Below are 13,811 nucleotides of genomic sequence, written 5' to 3'. Positions count from 1 at the left end.
ATAACATTTAACAATTACCAGTCAACAATTTCCCATGGAACAAAGCAGTGCGCCGATAACCGGCCGCAGAATTCCGTAGTCGCGGGCGTTGGAAAACTAGTTCGCGGCGGGATTGTAGCGCGTCTCGCGCGGGGTCGACGGTTCGGATTTTCCGCGTTGCCGGTGGCGCTGCGCCGTCGGAACGACGGACGCCGGCAGCTTTCGGGCGATTTCGGGCAGACGTGCCGGCCAGGCCTCGGCCGAGAGGGGAGAGAGTTACGCGGCGTTCGGCTTGGCTCGGGTGGGGCGGCATCACGCCGGGGACGTAGCAGCACGAGATTCTCGCAGTGTCGAATCCCGCCGGTTCTCTCGTCGTTCTTTTCGGAATCGTCGCCGATCACTTCCCCGATCCTCGTCGCCGAGCGCACGTACAGCCCCGAGTGCAGCACACGCACCGAGAACCGCGCGCGCCGCACGGAATCGACCGTCGATCACCCGAGTCACAATTGTGCGCGACACGGACACACTTTTTCAGTTCCCGACTCCCGGCTTCGTAGGTGTCCGCCGACCACGTGACAGCACGCGAACCGACCGCCTAGAAAGTGTGAGTTACTAGAATTTCCCGATCCGCAGCGAGAGTACACACCCGTCGTGAACGACCCCGGTCCCCTAGAACAGTGAATCGGATCGATTCGTCGGGTTTTTCGACTGTCGCGTTTGCTGAAAGCCAAGAGGAGTCTTTCTGTGCCGAACCGGGATCAGTTATCGCGTGCCTTGTCCCTGCCTATCATGGAGGAGGTGAGTCGCAACGTTGCGGATAGATCGGCGACGCAGGAGAGAGAGGCGGTGTCCCTCTCGCCGGTGGATGCGGCGAAGGGCCAGCCGACCGCGAGGAATCAGACGATCAAGCCCGTCGATCCTAGCCAGGCTCTGCCTCTGATGCAGGTAAGTCTTATGTAACGCCGATGAAACGGCCGTGCGGAGTCCGGTTGGCTCGTGCCTCGTGCGGTCACGGCGTTTGCTATATGTGTATGCGTACGGTTCCGAGCGTGCGCCTCGTGTCGTACGTGTCATTAACCGAAGGGTGGAAAAAGAATCCCGGTCGAACAGCTACCGGTAGCGTACGATCGGTAACGTAGTGGAACGTCCACGAATTGTTGCATTAACGACGTTAATGCCACGATTTCGATTCAGAACGATCATTCGTTATGCAGGAAATTTGGTTTAGCATGCGCCTAGGCTCCGGTAACGATTTTCCATGCTGCCACGGTTGATCGATCTCGGTGCCGGTAGTGGAAGCTGCTCCCGGCGCGCGAGGTTCCGTTCCGTTGCGTTAAAAATGGCACGCGTTCGGTCGGTAAGGCCCGTTGTTAACCCTTTGCACTCCGTTGGCTCTGCTACAGACATAATTTGCATCACAGATATCATATAATTTATTTCAAACTGTAAAATTCTTCTTTTTACTCGAAGTAAATGGACACAAGAAATTGAAATAATTTCCATTTTTCTACACGACATTTCTGTTCTTGAAAGATCCTCTACAGAAATGAACTATTAAGGTATTGAACATGTTCGGTGTGCAAAGGGTTCAAATGGACTGGTGAATTGTCGCGGAACGATTATCGAGTTTGCACCACGCGAGTATTCGGACGTGATCCCGGATTGACCAATTGCCTTCTTAGAATATGTTAATTCGTTGGTTGGAAACCTCGCGGTCTGGACGCTTTTTTCGGGGAGATATGTCGCACAGATCGTTGACTGCTCGCTCGAAGCGTGAGCGTCGATTTTGCAATCGACCGCGGTAAACTAATTAAAACGGAGAGCGAGGTGGGGATAACGAATGTGGGATCCGTTGAGGACCAGACGTGGATTGACGTCGTGCTTCCGGCAGTCGATATCACCTTCAGTCTTGGTGACGTGATGTGCTGGAGCAGCGGAATTTTCGAGCTGTAGAAATTAGACGTTGTATAATTTTTATTCATGGGACTTTGATATTGTTGAATGTTCATTGGGATGTTTTCAACGAGTTATTTCAACGTGCGGCTTGGCTAGAGTCCGTTTTAGAGGAAAAAATACGCAACTGCACTGTTGGTCGTACTAGCGTCCTCCCCACCACTGTCAGACCGTAGTGACGACATTTTAGAGTGGGAGTGGGGTGGACGGTTATTGCGACTGTATATGTATATCAGGAAACTACAGAAAACTCGTATCTGTATTGGAATTCTTTATTTCAATTATTTCGCGTAGCTTGAGTAGATTTTGTTTGTGTTCAAGTAAATAGTAGAAGAGAATCAACGTAGAAAGCGATAACTATTTAACCGCAGTGACTCCATTTTGACGACAGTCAGGTAGTTGCTGTAAGGCGGAGAGCTACCGTGATTGTCAGTGTATTTCAAATTATTTCCTTTAAAAAATATGTTACAGTGTGCTGATAGAAGCATTAGCAATTCGACTTGCTGATGAAGCCGTTTTAAACATTAGCAAAATGTTCCGATAATTTTCAACGTTAGCAAAATATAGCGATAATTTACAACGTTGGCAAGGCGTCGCGATAATTTTTTACGTTGGCACGACGTCGTGATAACTTACCAAAAAATATATAATTTCCACTTTACAATTTCTATATCGCGGTATCGTGGTATTCGTGCCACTACTGCTTCTTTTTGAAATAAATTCCTTTACTTAGCACTAGAACTACCTATTATTTAAAATATTCAATGCGAAGCTTCTTATAAAATCGATCAAACTATACAGATTATAAAGCTTAAAACTTGTATTGGTTTCAAGCTAGGATTTTGAAATGTGTTTCCATAAGACAACAAAAGTCCTTTCTAGATTTTTAGTAAGAATCAAAAAATAGTTTCCATTCTTGGGGACCATCTTTCTAAAATTAGACCTACAAACGGATCAAAGCGTCCCATTTGAAAATTTTCATTTTACTAATTTTCCTTTTCAAAATGCTTCCGTGAGAAATTTTAAAATAAAATTTAGATATCCCCACGCGTGTAACAATAAAAAAGTGCTTTAGATCTCAAGAAAAGTACCTTTCCAGTTTCTATTATAGAAGACGTTCCATATAAATCATTCCAGTTGCTAGGTAGTTCTGGTGTCAAAAGGTCCCGGTCTCGAATGGGTTAAGGGTTAAGCACCGTGGCTAAGACGCGAGTGAAACGGCTGCCAGGATGCGTGGCTCCTCCTCGAAGGTTTTTAACTCCTGTGCGAGCCATTATGCACGCCCACGCGCTGCTCGATCGTATATTGCTCGGCAGTGACGTCACCCGAGTCGCCCGTCTCGAAACTAAAGGATCACTTCCGGAGCAACGGCACCGGGTATCGATTGGTCCGGCACGACTGAGACAAAACGCGGATCTCGCGTGTGTGGGCAGGGGCGACATTGTTCTCCGTCGATACTCTGGAACGTCTCGGTCCGTCTCCGCGATAAAACGGCGCACGGTGACGCGTGGCGACGAATCCCGAATGCGATCGCGATTATTTCGAAGCCGCGGCGCGGCTGCCGTGCTGGATCACGAAACGAGCAGAGCCGGGGCTGATAACCACGCGTACAACCACGGTGGAAACGGTTATCGCCGACGAGTTTAGATGTTTTTACATTCGTGCCGCGAGCCCGGCTTGTATCGTGTATTTATGACATTACAAACCAGTCCCGTGATAATTCATGCCGCGTGCGTGACCGCTAAGATAACAATGACTGAGAAAAACAATATTGTAATTATATTTTATATTCTAATTCGGGTTCCTTGTCCTGTTTTCTTCCTTTCCCCCTTTTTTGGTCTCATCCGACGCCGTTCTTTCGTTTTATCTCGCTTCCCATTACGGATTCGTGCCCCGTTGAATGAATACGCTTCACTTCAGGGTCGATTCTAATTATGAGAATGGTAAAACTGAGTCCGCGCTTGAAACGTACAATTGGACTACGTTTGTTCGCATCTCATTTGCGCGATCGCGTTACCGAACGCGCCGCTCGTATTATTTGAGCCTGCGCCAGGTAATGCGCCGGTTAGACGAATTCATGACTTTGTACGGTATTCTAATTTACGCGTGGGTGCAAAAGGAGTGAGGCATGAGTGAAACGAAATTGAAGTATCTTTGGAGTTTGTAATTGTTTGATGATGCGTTGAATGAATAAAATAGTACCTTGTGTCGCGATGAGTTTTGTATTTATTGAATTTTTATATATACTGGGCATATATAAAACGAATGACTCGGTTTAGAATTTTATTTTTTTTTGTTTTACTACTAGTTTTCATAATGTAAAAATAGATTAGAATTTTTGGGAGTATAATAGAATAGAATTATAAAATTTAGCAGTCGAATTATATATATATAACTGTCTAGGTACGAACTAATTTAATTGTTTTTCCTTGAAGAATCTAAGAAATGCTGTTCAGATTTTTATTGACACTACAGATACTTCGTAATGAGGTTTTTATGGGTAATATCATTATTAATTCAACATTGGATAATTACAGCGCGAGTCATGAATATACAATCACTTCTTTTAATACTCTCATACTGTCATAATTTCCTGTTTTTTCTTCTTCGTTGGCACAAAACTGAACACGTTTTGAATACGATTGCCGCAATTATTTTTAAAAATATCGTACAATTTAAAAACTCGAACTATTCACATGTTTTTCGCAGAACATTTCCATGCAGAATAAAAAAGTATAGAGACTATAAGCTTATTCATATTCCTACGCATCTAACTAACATTACATAAGTTTCATATTATAATTCAATTCACAGGAATTAAAGAAAAATTCAACTGAAAAAGAATTCAGTTATAGCTTCGAAACGCTGAAGAGAAACTGATAATCGCAGTGACTCTATTTGCAGCTTTAACGCTTATTTCATTTTGAAATTTTGTTGCCGCATAAACGCACAAGCGAACCACGGTCTGCTAATAAGATTGTGTCGGGCGTAAACGGTAACCGAGCGGCTCGAATTTTCGGCGGTCCGATCGTGATCACCCGACCGTGTACGACGGCGATAAACAAACGTTATCGTCGATGTATTATCCGCTCTCGGAATCACAACCGGAAGGTCGTATTCGTTTTTTTTTCTTTCTGCCATCGTTCGAGGCGGTTATGGCGTGGCGCGTGTACACACTCAAAAATATCATCTTAAAATGAGATTGTGTGGAATACAATCATTATCTACGCGATACACTCGATAACCTTCCGTCTGAAAACTCGGTTTCTATGGGGTTCTTATCTGTACAGATACGTTCTCGACGCCGGTTCATATATGAAGATCCTTTTTTCGTCCGTTGCTCGGTAATATCTCCCGATTGTTTATCGAACGCCATAATCCATCCGATTGTTCGAAACGTTCGAAAACATACGAAGATTGCAACAATCAAGGATTAATGAATTAAGAATGAAGATACATTTATTATTTTCGGTTATAATCATTCGAAGAGTGAAACATAAGGCATATTAAATAACGTGTTTCCTCGTATATCATTTGTCGAGTCTTTAGAACATTTTTTTCGTTGTACAATGTTAAATGAATTAATTTTACAATTTAACCTTTTCGGCTGTTTGAACACAAAGTTCGAGAGTTTTCGAATAATCAATACTTTTTCGTTTATTTTGTGACGCGTTCATCTTTAGTGTTCGTTTATGGCACGGTTCTCATAATTTTAATATAAAATTTGCAATTTTCTGCGTATTATAGTCGAATAAATACGACAGACACCCGTGAATAAACTTGTCAGCCATTGTACCTGTGTTTACCAGTCAGACACGCGGCACCGTGCGAGTTTGCCTGTCAGATATACAACTTCTTTTATTTACCAAAAGAACAAAAGAAGGTCGGCGAGTATGTCCAGTGTCGCGAAAGCCGAACACGCGGGTCGTCGACGATATATGTTGTGTGTATATATACATATATATTTTTCTCTGTGCGTTTGTCCTTCTTCTGCCGAGTGGGACGGACAACTTTCATTAGAGACCGGTCACTTTCGATCGTCCGATTGGTAAATTCCTTCTCGGAAATTAAAGAAGAAAACAAGTTTGGTACATTAAGCTTCGTTAAATAACGATTGGTTCAACATTACCATCGCGCGAAAGGCATTGCAGTTATCTTTCTTTAACGAAGCTGCAAACATTACTTGCTTGTATTAATCCCATTGCACGTTTAAATAGTTTCAATTTCACCTGAAATAAATTCGAACTCGTTTTAACAAGTCTCTGCAAATTAAAATTGTATAAATATTTCATAGAACTTATGGCATAAATGGAAAAGAAACTAAAATAAAGTCGGAAAAATATAAAAGAAGAAATTTTATTCTAACGAATTAAATAAAATTTCATTCACGTTTGTATTCTCTTCACTGTTTTGATTATGTAGAGAATGGATGGAATACATGATATTAATAAAATTGTGCATACCATTTTAACTAGCTTAGACAAAATAAATACATAAGGTAAAAAATAAGTAAGTGTATAATACATTCAAATTATAATACTTCTTCGTGACACAGAATTTCAAGAAGTGTCAACTCACAAGAAAATGAATTAATGAAATATATTTGAATTTTGCACGTTACATACGTTTCAATACCAAAGTTGTTAGCAGTAGTTACGATAGGAGCTTATTTACCATTTTCCTAGTTTTGCGTGCCATTATATACTTGAGTAAATTACTTTTCACTGGAATCAATGAGTCAGCAACGATCAATTCGGATTTATTTATAAATATCGGCTCGAACTATATTCCGAATGAATCCCGTTCCAAGGAACGGCATTGGAAATTTAATGTAGGCCCGTACTCGAAAACGATCGCCAGGGAATCACTTGAATCACGCCGATGAATATGCAATGAACGCGGCGCGGCATTCAGTCAGCACGTTTTATTCGCGAAACGTTCTGCGTGAGATCCATAAATCCATTACGTTACAGTTGCCGCGATTCTCATTAAGAAATTAAAATGCAATCACGCGCGCTGAATCGCGGGTAAACAGCTGCTGCATTTGTAGTAGCAAACTAGTTACGCAATTAATACACTCTTTACATTGGACTGGATTCGCAATTTGAACACTAGGCTTACAATTTGATGCATATCGAATTTTATAAACATTAATTTGCTAACAGTTTACGTACATTCTAATTGATTAACTCATTCGCTACCGGCACTTGTTTCAATTACAGTTTGCCGCGGTTACAATATTTATTAACACATTGTTGACCGGAAATTTTTCGCAGAAGCTATCCCATGCCACTGGTTATCATTCCGTAATTAAGTATAAAAATGGAATAATCTAAATAAACTTCAATTTACTTCGTTTGTACATAATGAATTGAAATGAAACATTGGAGATAGCTTTCATATAACTGTGAATATTTGCTTTTGCAATATTCTATATTGTCCTGCGTTTCAAAAATTTGAATGGCTAACGCAAGCGCAAACACGAGTTAACTTGTGACCGGTCAACAATGTCTTAAATGAAACATCGTCTTTACAAATTCAAATAATAATCAAGAAAAGAATCTACGATTTTCTGCACATTATACCATGCGTTATAATATTAGATGGAAATATGAAACATTGATTGTCACAAATGTGTTGGTAGCGAATGTGTTAACTCCTTACCTTACAATATCGTGTCAGACTCGCGGCGAAGATTTCTAATATGGTTTAACAAATATGAACATCATTCAATTCTTTTGAGTTCAAATGAAACGTTATTTTTCTCGTTAGCAATTTGTATGATTTAGAGTAAATTTAGACATAGAAAGAACATGGAATCTTTTGTTTCGCTAGTGTGTCATTAACGGAAAATAGATTTACCAAGTGCAAATGTTAAATTAAATCATAAGGTAAGGAGTTAATTACACGAACATGTATCTTACTTGTCTATTATTCAACCTCTGATTTTCAAGATCCAAACGAATGAATATCACTTTTTCTAAGAACGATGGAATAAATTGTACGATAAATATTCGTAAACCCAACGTTAAAATGTTACATTTTTCTCGCGTTTTGGCGTCGGAAACTTTCAATCTGATTCGAAATTAAACTTCGCGGAACTTCGTGCACGCTTAGATGATTCTCTAACGGAAGTGTCTCGTGAACGTAGCGGCACTTGTTTCATTAAAGTGAATGGGTCCAGAAAATTAAAAATAAAATGGGAATGAAAAAGAGCTGGCAGCTCTCATTAAAGTTTCTCGCTTCATTGTACGAATGCGCGAGATCCCCGCCCCTTCTGAGAATATACAGGGTGTGCAGTCACGATTATGATTCTATATGAAAGAATGAGTCAAAAATATGAAACAAAATTTTTTTCATAGCAAGCTTTCGTTGAGGTCATTGGAATTGAAATTTTCTTTAATAGGTGTGCAATTGAATATTCTATTAGGTCTGCTCATTATTTATCGTTTATGCTTATTGTAGATAATAATGCATTTGCGTCGAACAAACTTTCAAAGTTGATTATCTCGAGTACGAAGTTTTCTATGAAAAATTTGTATTTTATATTTTCAATTTATTTTTCCATATAGAATCACTTTTCTGGTCGTACCTCGAATTACGAGATACCATATATAAGTTAACTGTGTACCCAGAATTTATACAGGATGTATTGTACAAATATTGTTGACATTTATTGCAGGTATATAAACAAATTGTTCTGCGGATAGTATAGCATTTTTTTTTTAATATACCCATAAATACTGAGTATATGTACAAAGCGCATCCTGTATGTACTCGGTTAAATCATAAATAACTTTCCTGCTCCCTTTTTGAATTTATATTTACGCGTGGTACTTTCCAATAAACTTTCATTTATTACACATTCTAAATCATAACTGAGACTTGTAATTTTTATTCGGTTGTCATATCTTCACTGTATTTGTTATATAATCATAATTCAATACTTTTTCAGTGCCTCGGATAAGAGTTATTTATGGCTAGATATCAGCTCTAATTCAAAATTTTAAATATCAATATCAATATAATAATTACATAAAGCTGAACATACACTACTGATTAAAATCTCAAAACCTTCTTAACGATAACTTTAATCATCCGCAAAATTATAGAACCCATAAAATCAATAGTACATTATTTGTAGTTTAATTCAATTCCATTAAACACACGGACATTAATGCTTTCTCCCTTAATTAATTGCGAGACCCCGTAGTTTTGCCCGATAATGTACACAAAATGGAACACGTAGGTTTCGCTTCGATCTGATTAAATTTAATGAAACAGACCATACATGTTAAATTCATCGATATTCATAGGTACGTAGTGAAATTGAAATTCAATCGCTACATTGGATCCGGCGAGCGAACCCGTCCGACGTAAACCAACTTTCCGCAATCTAGAAACGGTTGCCTAAATTTCTTCGCAAACAATCGGAGACGTATGTTTGCCGAGCAAAGTTAGACAACAGCTGCCACCGTGTAGCTGATTGCTTAATGATCGTTTCTCCTCTATACGCATCAGGTTTTAATAATTTGCACGCGTATTCCGCGCACCGGGGGCGTCATAAACTTCTCTGGATTATTGAATTAATTAACTGGGATGCTCCGATGACGCAGGCGTTACGAAAATGTTATGCAATCGCTTGGAAATGTTTCTGTTTCAACGCTGTCGACTGCCGTTCACGATACGCTTGAATAACATATGTACCGTATAAGCTGCTCGGTTTCATCTGAAAAGTATTGAATACCAAGTAGCTGGGAATATGAAAAAAGAACACGGATAAAGGAATAAGAATTTTTACAGTGAAACCGTGTCGGTCAATGTTTCATTCTTTTCATTGTGGCAATTGTATTGGATTTTTATACACTGTTTAAAGAATTGTTATATTTCATGAGTTCATGAAAATTGATATTCAATTATCCACAAAAGTAGACGAAGAGGAAACTATTACTGTATTAACTGTCTATAGGTCCATGTGACTTTGAAGTCACGTGCCAATATATTGGCATCTTGTTGATTTATTTCATTTTGCGTAGCGAAGTGGCGGATAAAGTTAAGTAATTAATTGATTTAAACTTTTATACGCTTAGACGTGAAAGTTTAACTTTACCGTAATTTCAAAATTGTAAGGTATGTTCGTTTTAATACAACTATTAACACTAGAACTGCCGAAGTGAAATCGACATTTTGAAATTTTTCTATAGACATTCCAACAGTGCTGCTTATTGAGATTTCTATTGATTTACAATTCAGTTTGCTTATTGCTGATTCAACTTCTGTAGTAATTTCTCAGAGAATTGTTATCTCTTTAATAATTATAAAAAGAAGAAGTCAGGAATGGATCATTTTGACCTTTCTGGTAGTCCCAGTGTTAAAACTATTGAGTACATTATTAATCTGTATTTATAGGGTTAAATTCAATTCATGTTCATATTTCACAGGTTTTTTTTAACATTTTAGGGGCTATTAATATTCACTACGCGTTAATTACTTGGACAACAGTGTGCAAAAAAAAGAGTGGTGACTTGATGAAATCTGGTAAATCCTAAAGTTATCCATATAAGGAAACCGAAATACAGGTTTATCCGTTGAATGGGCCACTTTGGCGTGTGCGAACATGCAAAAGTCATTAATAATTAATCAGACGTATGTAATGGCGTCGATCACTTTTATCGTCACGACAGAAAGAATTCCTTCGAAAAAATGTAGTTTTCCTTCGTTTGAGCCTAAAGTCAGTTGAAGTATTTACAAGAAAATGCAAATTTATTACCTGTAGGAGGTGCTCCTGTGTGGAACAACAGAATTTTATCAATTCTGAATGTATGATCGATACAAATCATGTTTATATATTATATATTCATTCTGTATTCATGGACTGTCGCGCATGTACTGATACGAAGAAACGGATACGAAGTATCAAACGTCCCAGCAATCTGTTAGCAGCCGATTAATCAGCGCAACGTTGTTGTCGCGGCAATTAGCGACCCGTAACGGATTGTTCTTGCAGCAAAACGGTCGCGCGGCGACGATCGCTCGAAATTACAACTGTCACTTAAGCGACACCCGGGTTATTATATTATTTCTCGATCGGTTAGGCATATTACTTCGGTATATATTATTTAAGTAATTTACTCATATTACTCGGATCGCTACAATGTAAATGTGTATTTTATCTTTTAAAATCAAGGAGAGGGCCAAGAACAACTGCTTTTAAGTAAAATTGAAGCTTTTCAGTGAAACAAATAGCACAAGCACTAGTAATAGTAATAGTAATTAGCACCGTAAGGTGTCAGCAATTCAATCATAAAATTAATTAGTAATTAATCAATAAAAATAAGCGGTAATTTAAAATCTTCGTGGTGCTTATGTGTCCCATTCGGGACGAAAGGGTAAAGTACTCGGTAGTTCTAGTATTGAAAGTATCGTCACTCGAAATCCAAAAGTTTGAAGCGTTGTCGGCCATTCGATCGCATGCATTCGATTAAAATTCGCGATGCCGGTTGCATACCGGAATCGCGCGTTCTCGTGTTCTACGGCGCTCGCCACGCTCGAATTATAAAGTCAAATGGAACGTCCCACTAAAAAGTGTCACTATGCTACCGGAAGCCGGCAACATCTTCCAGTGAAAGCTTCTTCGGTATTCCTCAGCTGCGTACTATAATTGCCCGCGCGCATACGATAACGAACCGTGGTTAATGCCCGCCGACATGTTTCTTCTCCTCGTGATGAAATTTTAATGTTGGATGAAAAGAAAAGGAAACGAAAGAACCGCGAACAATCGTTCGAGAAAATTAGACGCGACGTTGGACGCGGGCAGGATTCCGGTAAACGATTATTACTGGATTATGGATATTTATGCAAATTTGCGGTTCCACCGACGACTTTAATGAGACATTAATCAATGGAAAAAGGTATTTCCAGGATCGAGTAGGTTATTGAATTAACCGTAGAACGTTTATTCGTTCTTGTTCGCATTTTTCTTTAACAGTGTAGTTTTTCGTTTTGGGAAGAAATGGTTACGGTTGGAATACGAAATGTGTATGTGTCTATTCATGTGTTGTAAGAAGTAAAGCCTGCGCAAACATGTCTTTACATCGCAGTTTTTATACTCTTTACGTCTGAAATTCTTATTTCAAATAAATAAGGTTTTGTTCAGCTGAATGTACTATTTCATTACTTTATATTTTTGAATGAAAATATCTTGTACACCTCATTGATCTGGTCTATAAAAATACAAATTAAAAAATTGTAAATACACTCTTTTACAAACATTACAATTAAAAAAGCTTAATATTTTATAAAATTGAACTGAAGTGAAAGTTACGTTCTTCTCTGCATTTAAAGATAAGTCTCATAATAGAGGAGACAAGTTTATATTTAATTTTGGTTTTCCTAAATCGATGTACTACATTTTATAGTTCCTGAAAAATACGGAGTTCGGTAACAGTTAGTCAGGGGAATCGAATTCCGAGGGATGAAAAAGAGAAACGGATGACGACCGTTCATGGTATTGGATGGAACTGTTTCGCTCGGTTCTCGGTACTCGCATATTTTTAATGACTGATCGAACGGGTTGCGTCAGTGTATTCGGTCAGCTTCGTCGCCGTCACTTTGTTCTTGCGTTAAAATCTTTTTCAGCCGCCCACGTGCAGGCATTCTTCGTTACAGTTGCCCGTCGACATCGATAACCGGACTGATCTTTAAATAGAATAACGTTTTGTCACCGGCATCGAGGGTCGGCGATCGTACGTGAAAGTAACATGAATGAAGAAAAGGTTAAGCGAAAGGTAGAACCACTTTGGTCTACCCAAACGACCGACTTGCCATCGCTAATTCAACGGGCTTTAAATGGAATTCAGCTTGATCGACTACTATAATACCTTGGCATATGTCAACGTCACGTTTTTTTCGAGCAATTCTTCTTTCCGCCGTTTTCTTTTCCCTAACGTTCCCTCGAACTCAGGACGAAAAGTGGTCTTTAATCAATTTTGCAACGGACCGCGACGTGTTTGAGTCTTTGTTCTTATTCGTTCATTTTTTTCCTTCAATTTTTCTTCGCCGGATGTAATGTTCCTGCGAATAATTGTTTCTACCTTGAATGTAACATTGGTCCGCGATTATTTTGAATCGCGTTGTAAATCCTAGTACTGAACGAAAGTGAAAGGTTTTTAGAGACTATTTAGTAACTTTTTCTGATTTTTACTTGTACATAATAGATAAAATTAAATTATTTAAGGCGCCCTTTATTAATATTAAGGAATTAAATAATATATATTCTACAAATTCCAGTAAGTCATTCAAAAATTATCATTCCTATTCGCTTAAAGAACACATTTCGTCCGAATATGCATAATACTCGCAAGTCGTACAATGTAAAAGTGCCACTCGTAATATATTCCGCCAAGAAATCAACAAAAGAGGCATTCGTATTCCATAAGGAAAACTAAAATTAGAATTTTAGCTTGTATATTAGCAAGCATACCGTTCTTCAAAGTTACAACTACGATTCTAGGAATATCGGTTAACAGGTTCGATCTCGGCGTAAACGTGTTCAGTTTCTCAAAACTGGTAACATCATATGTTGTGTGCACTTTGTAGCCAGCTCGGACCACATGCGATGCGAATACTGCCACTAAATATCTGTTTTACAATGTGGATGTAATTAAAGTCACTTGAACCGGCCAATAAATTAGGCGATAAATTATTGGAGGGTCCCGGGAAAGGGTAGAACGCCGTAGGAATATGATTCCTCGACGGTGGAGACTGGAATGGCGACTTTACGATATTCGTACTGTTCGCGCAGTTTGCATGCAAATCCCACATCCATCGCGCAGAATGCTCGAGGGTAATCTTGCGCAAATAGATACATCCCGGCAAGG

General features: G+C 39.2%; 1 protein-coding gene across 1 annotated transcript in view; it reads left to right on the top strand.

Annotated features, from left to right (window-relative positions):
• Window positions 1-215: 215 nt before the first annotated feature.
• The window catches only part of LOC116427838 (terminal nucleotidyltransferase 5C), a 179,144-nt gene continuing 165,548 nt past the window's right edge, over window positions 216-13,811 (top strand). Inside the window, exon 1 of the mRNA XM_031978638.2 lies at window positions 216-924. Within this exon, the coding sequence (XP_031834498.1) occupies window positions 769-924 (156 nt within the window). The 5' untranslated portion in view covers window positions 216-768. The remainder of the gene's footprint in view (window positions 925-13,811) is intronic.

Source organism: Nomia melanderi, chromosome 9 (assembly GCF_051020985.1).
Source record: "Nomia melanderi isolate GNS246 chromosome 9, iyNomMela1, whole genome shotgun sequence".
Classification (NCBI taxonomy): domain Eukaryota; kingdom Metazoa; phylum Arthropoda; class Insecta; order Hymenoptera; family Halictidae; genus Nomia; species Nomia melanderi.
The sequence above is the reverse complement of the archived record's forward strand: the minus strand, read 5'-3'. Positions and strand labels throughout refer to the sequence as shown.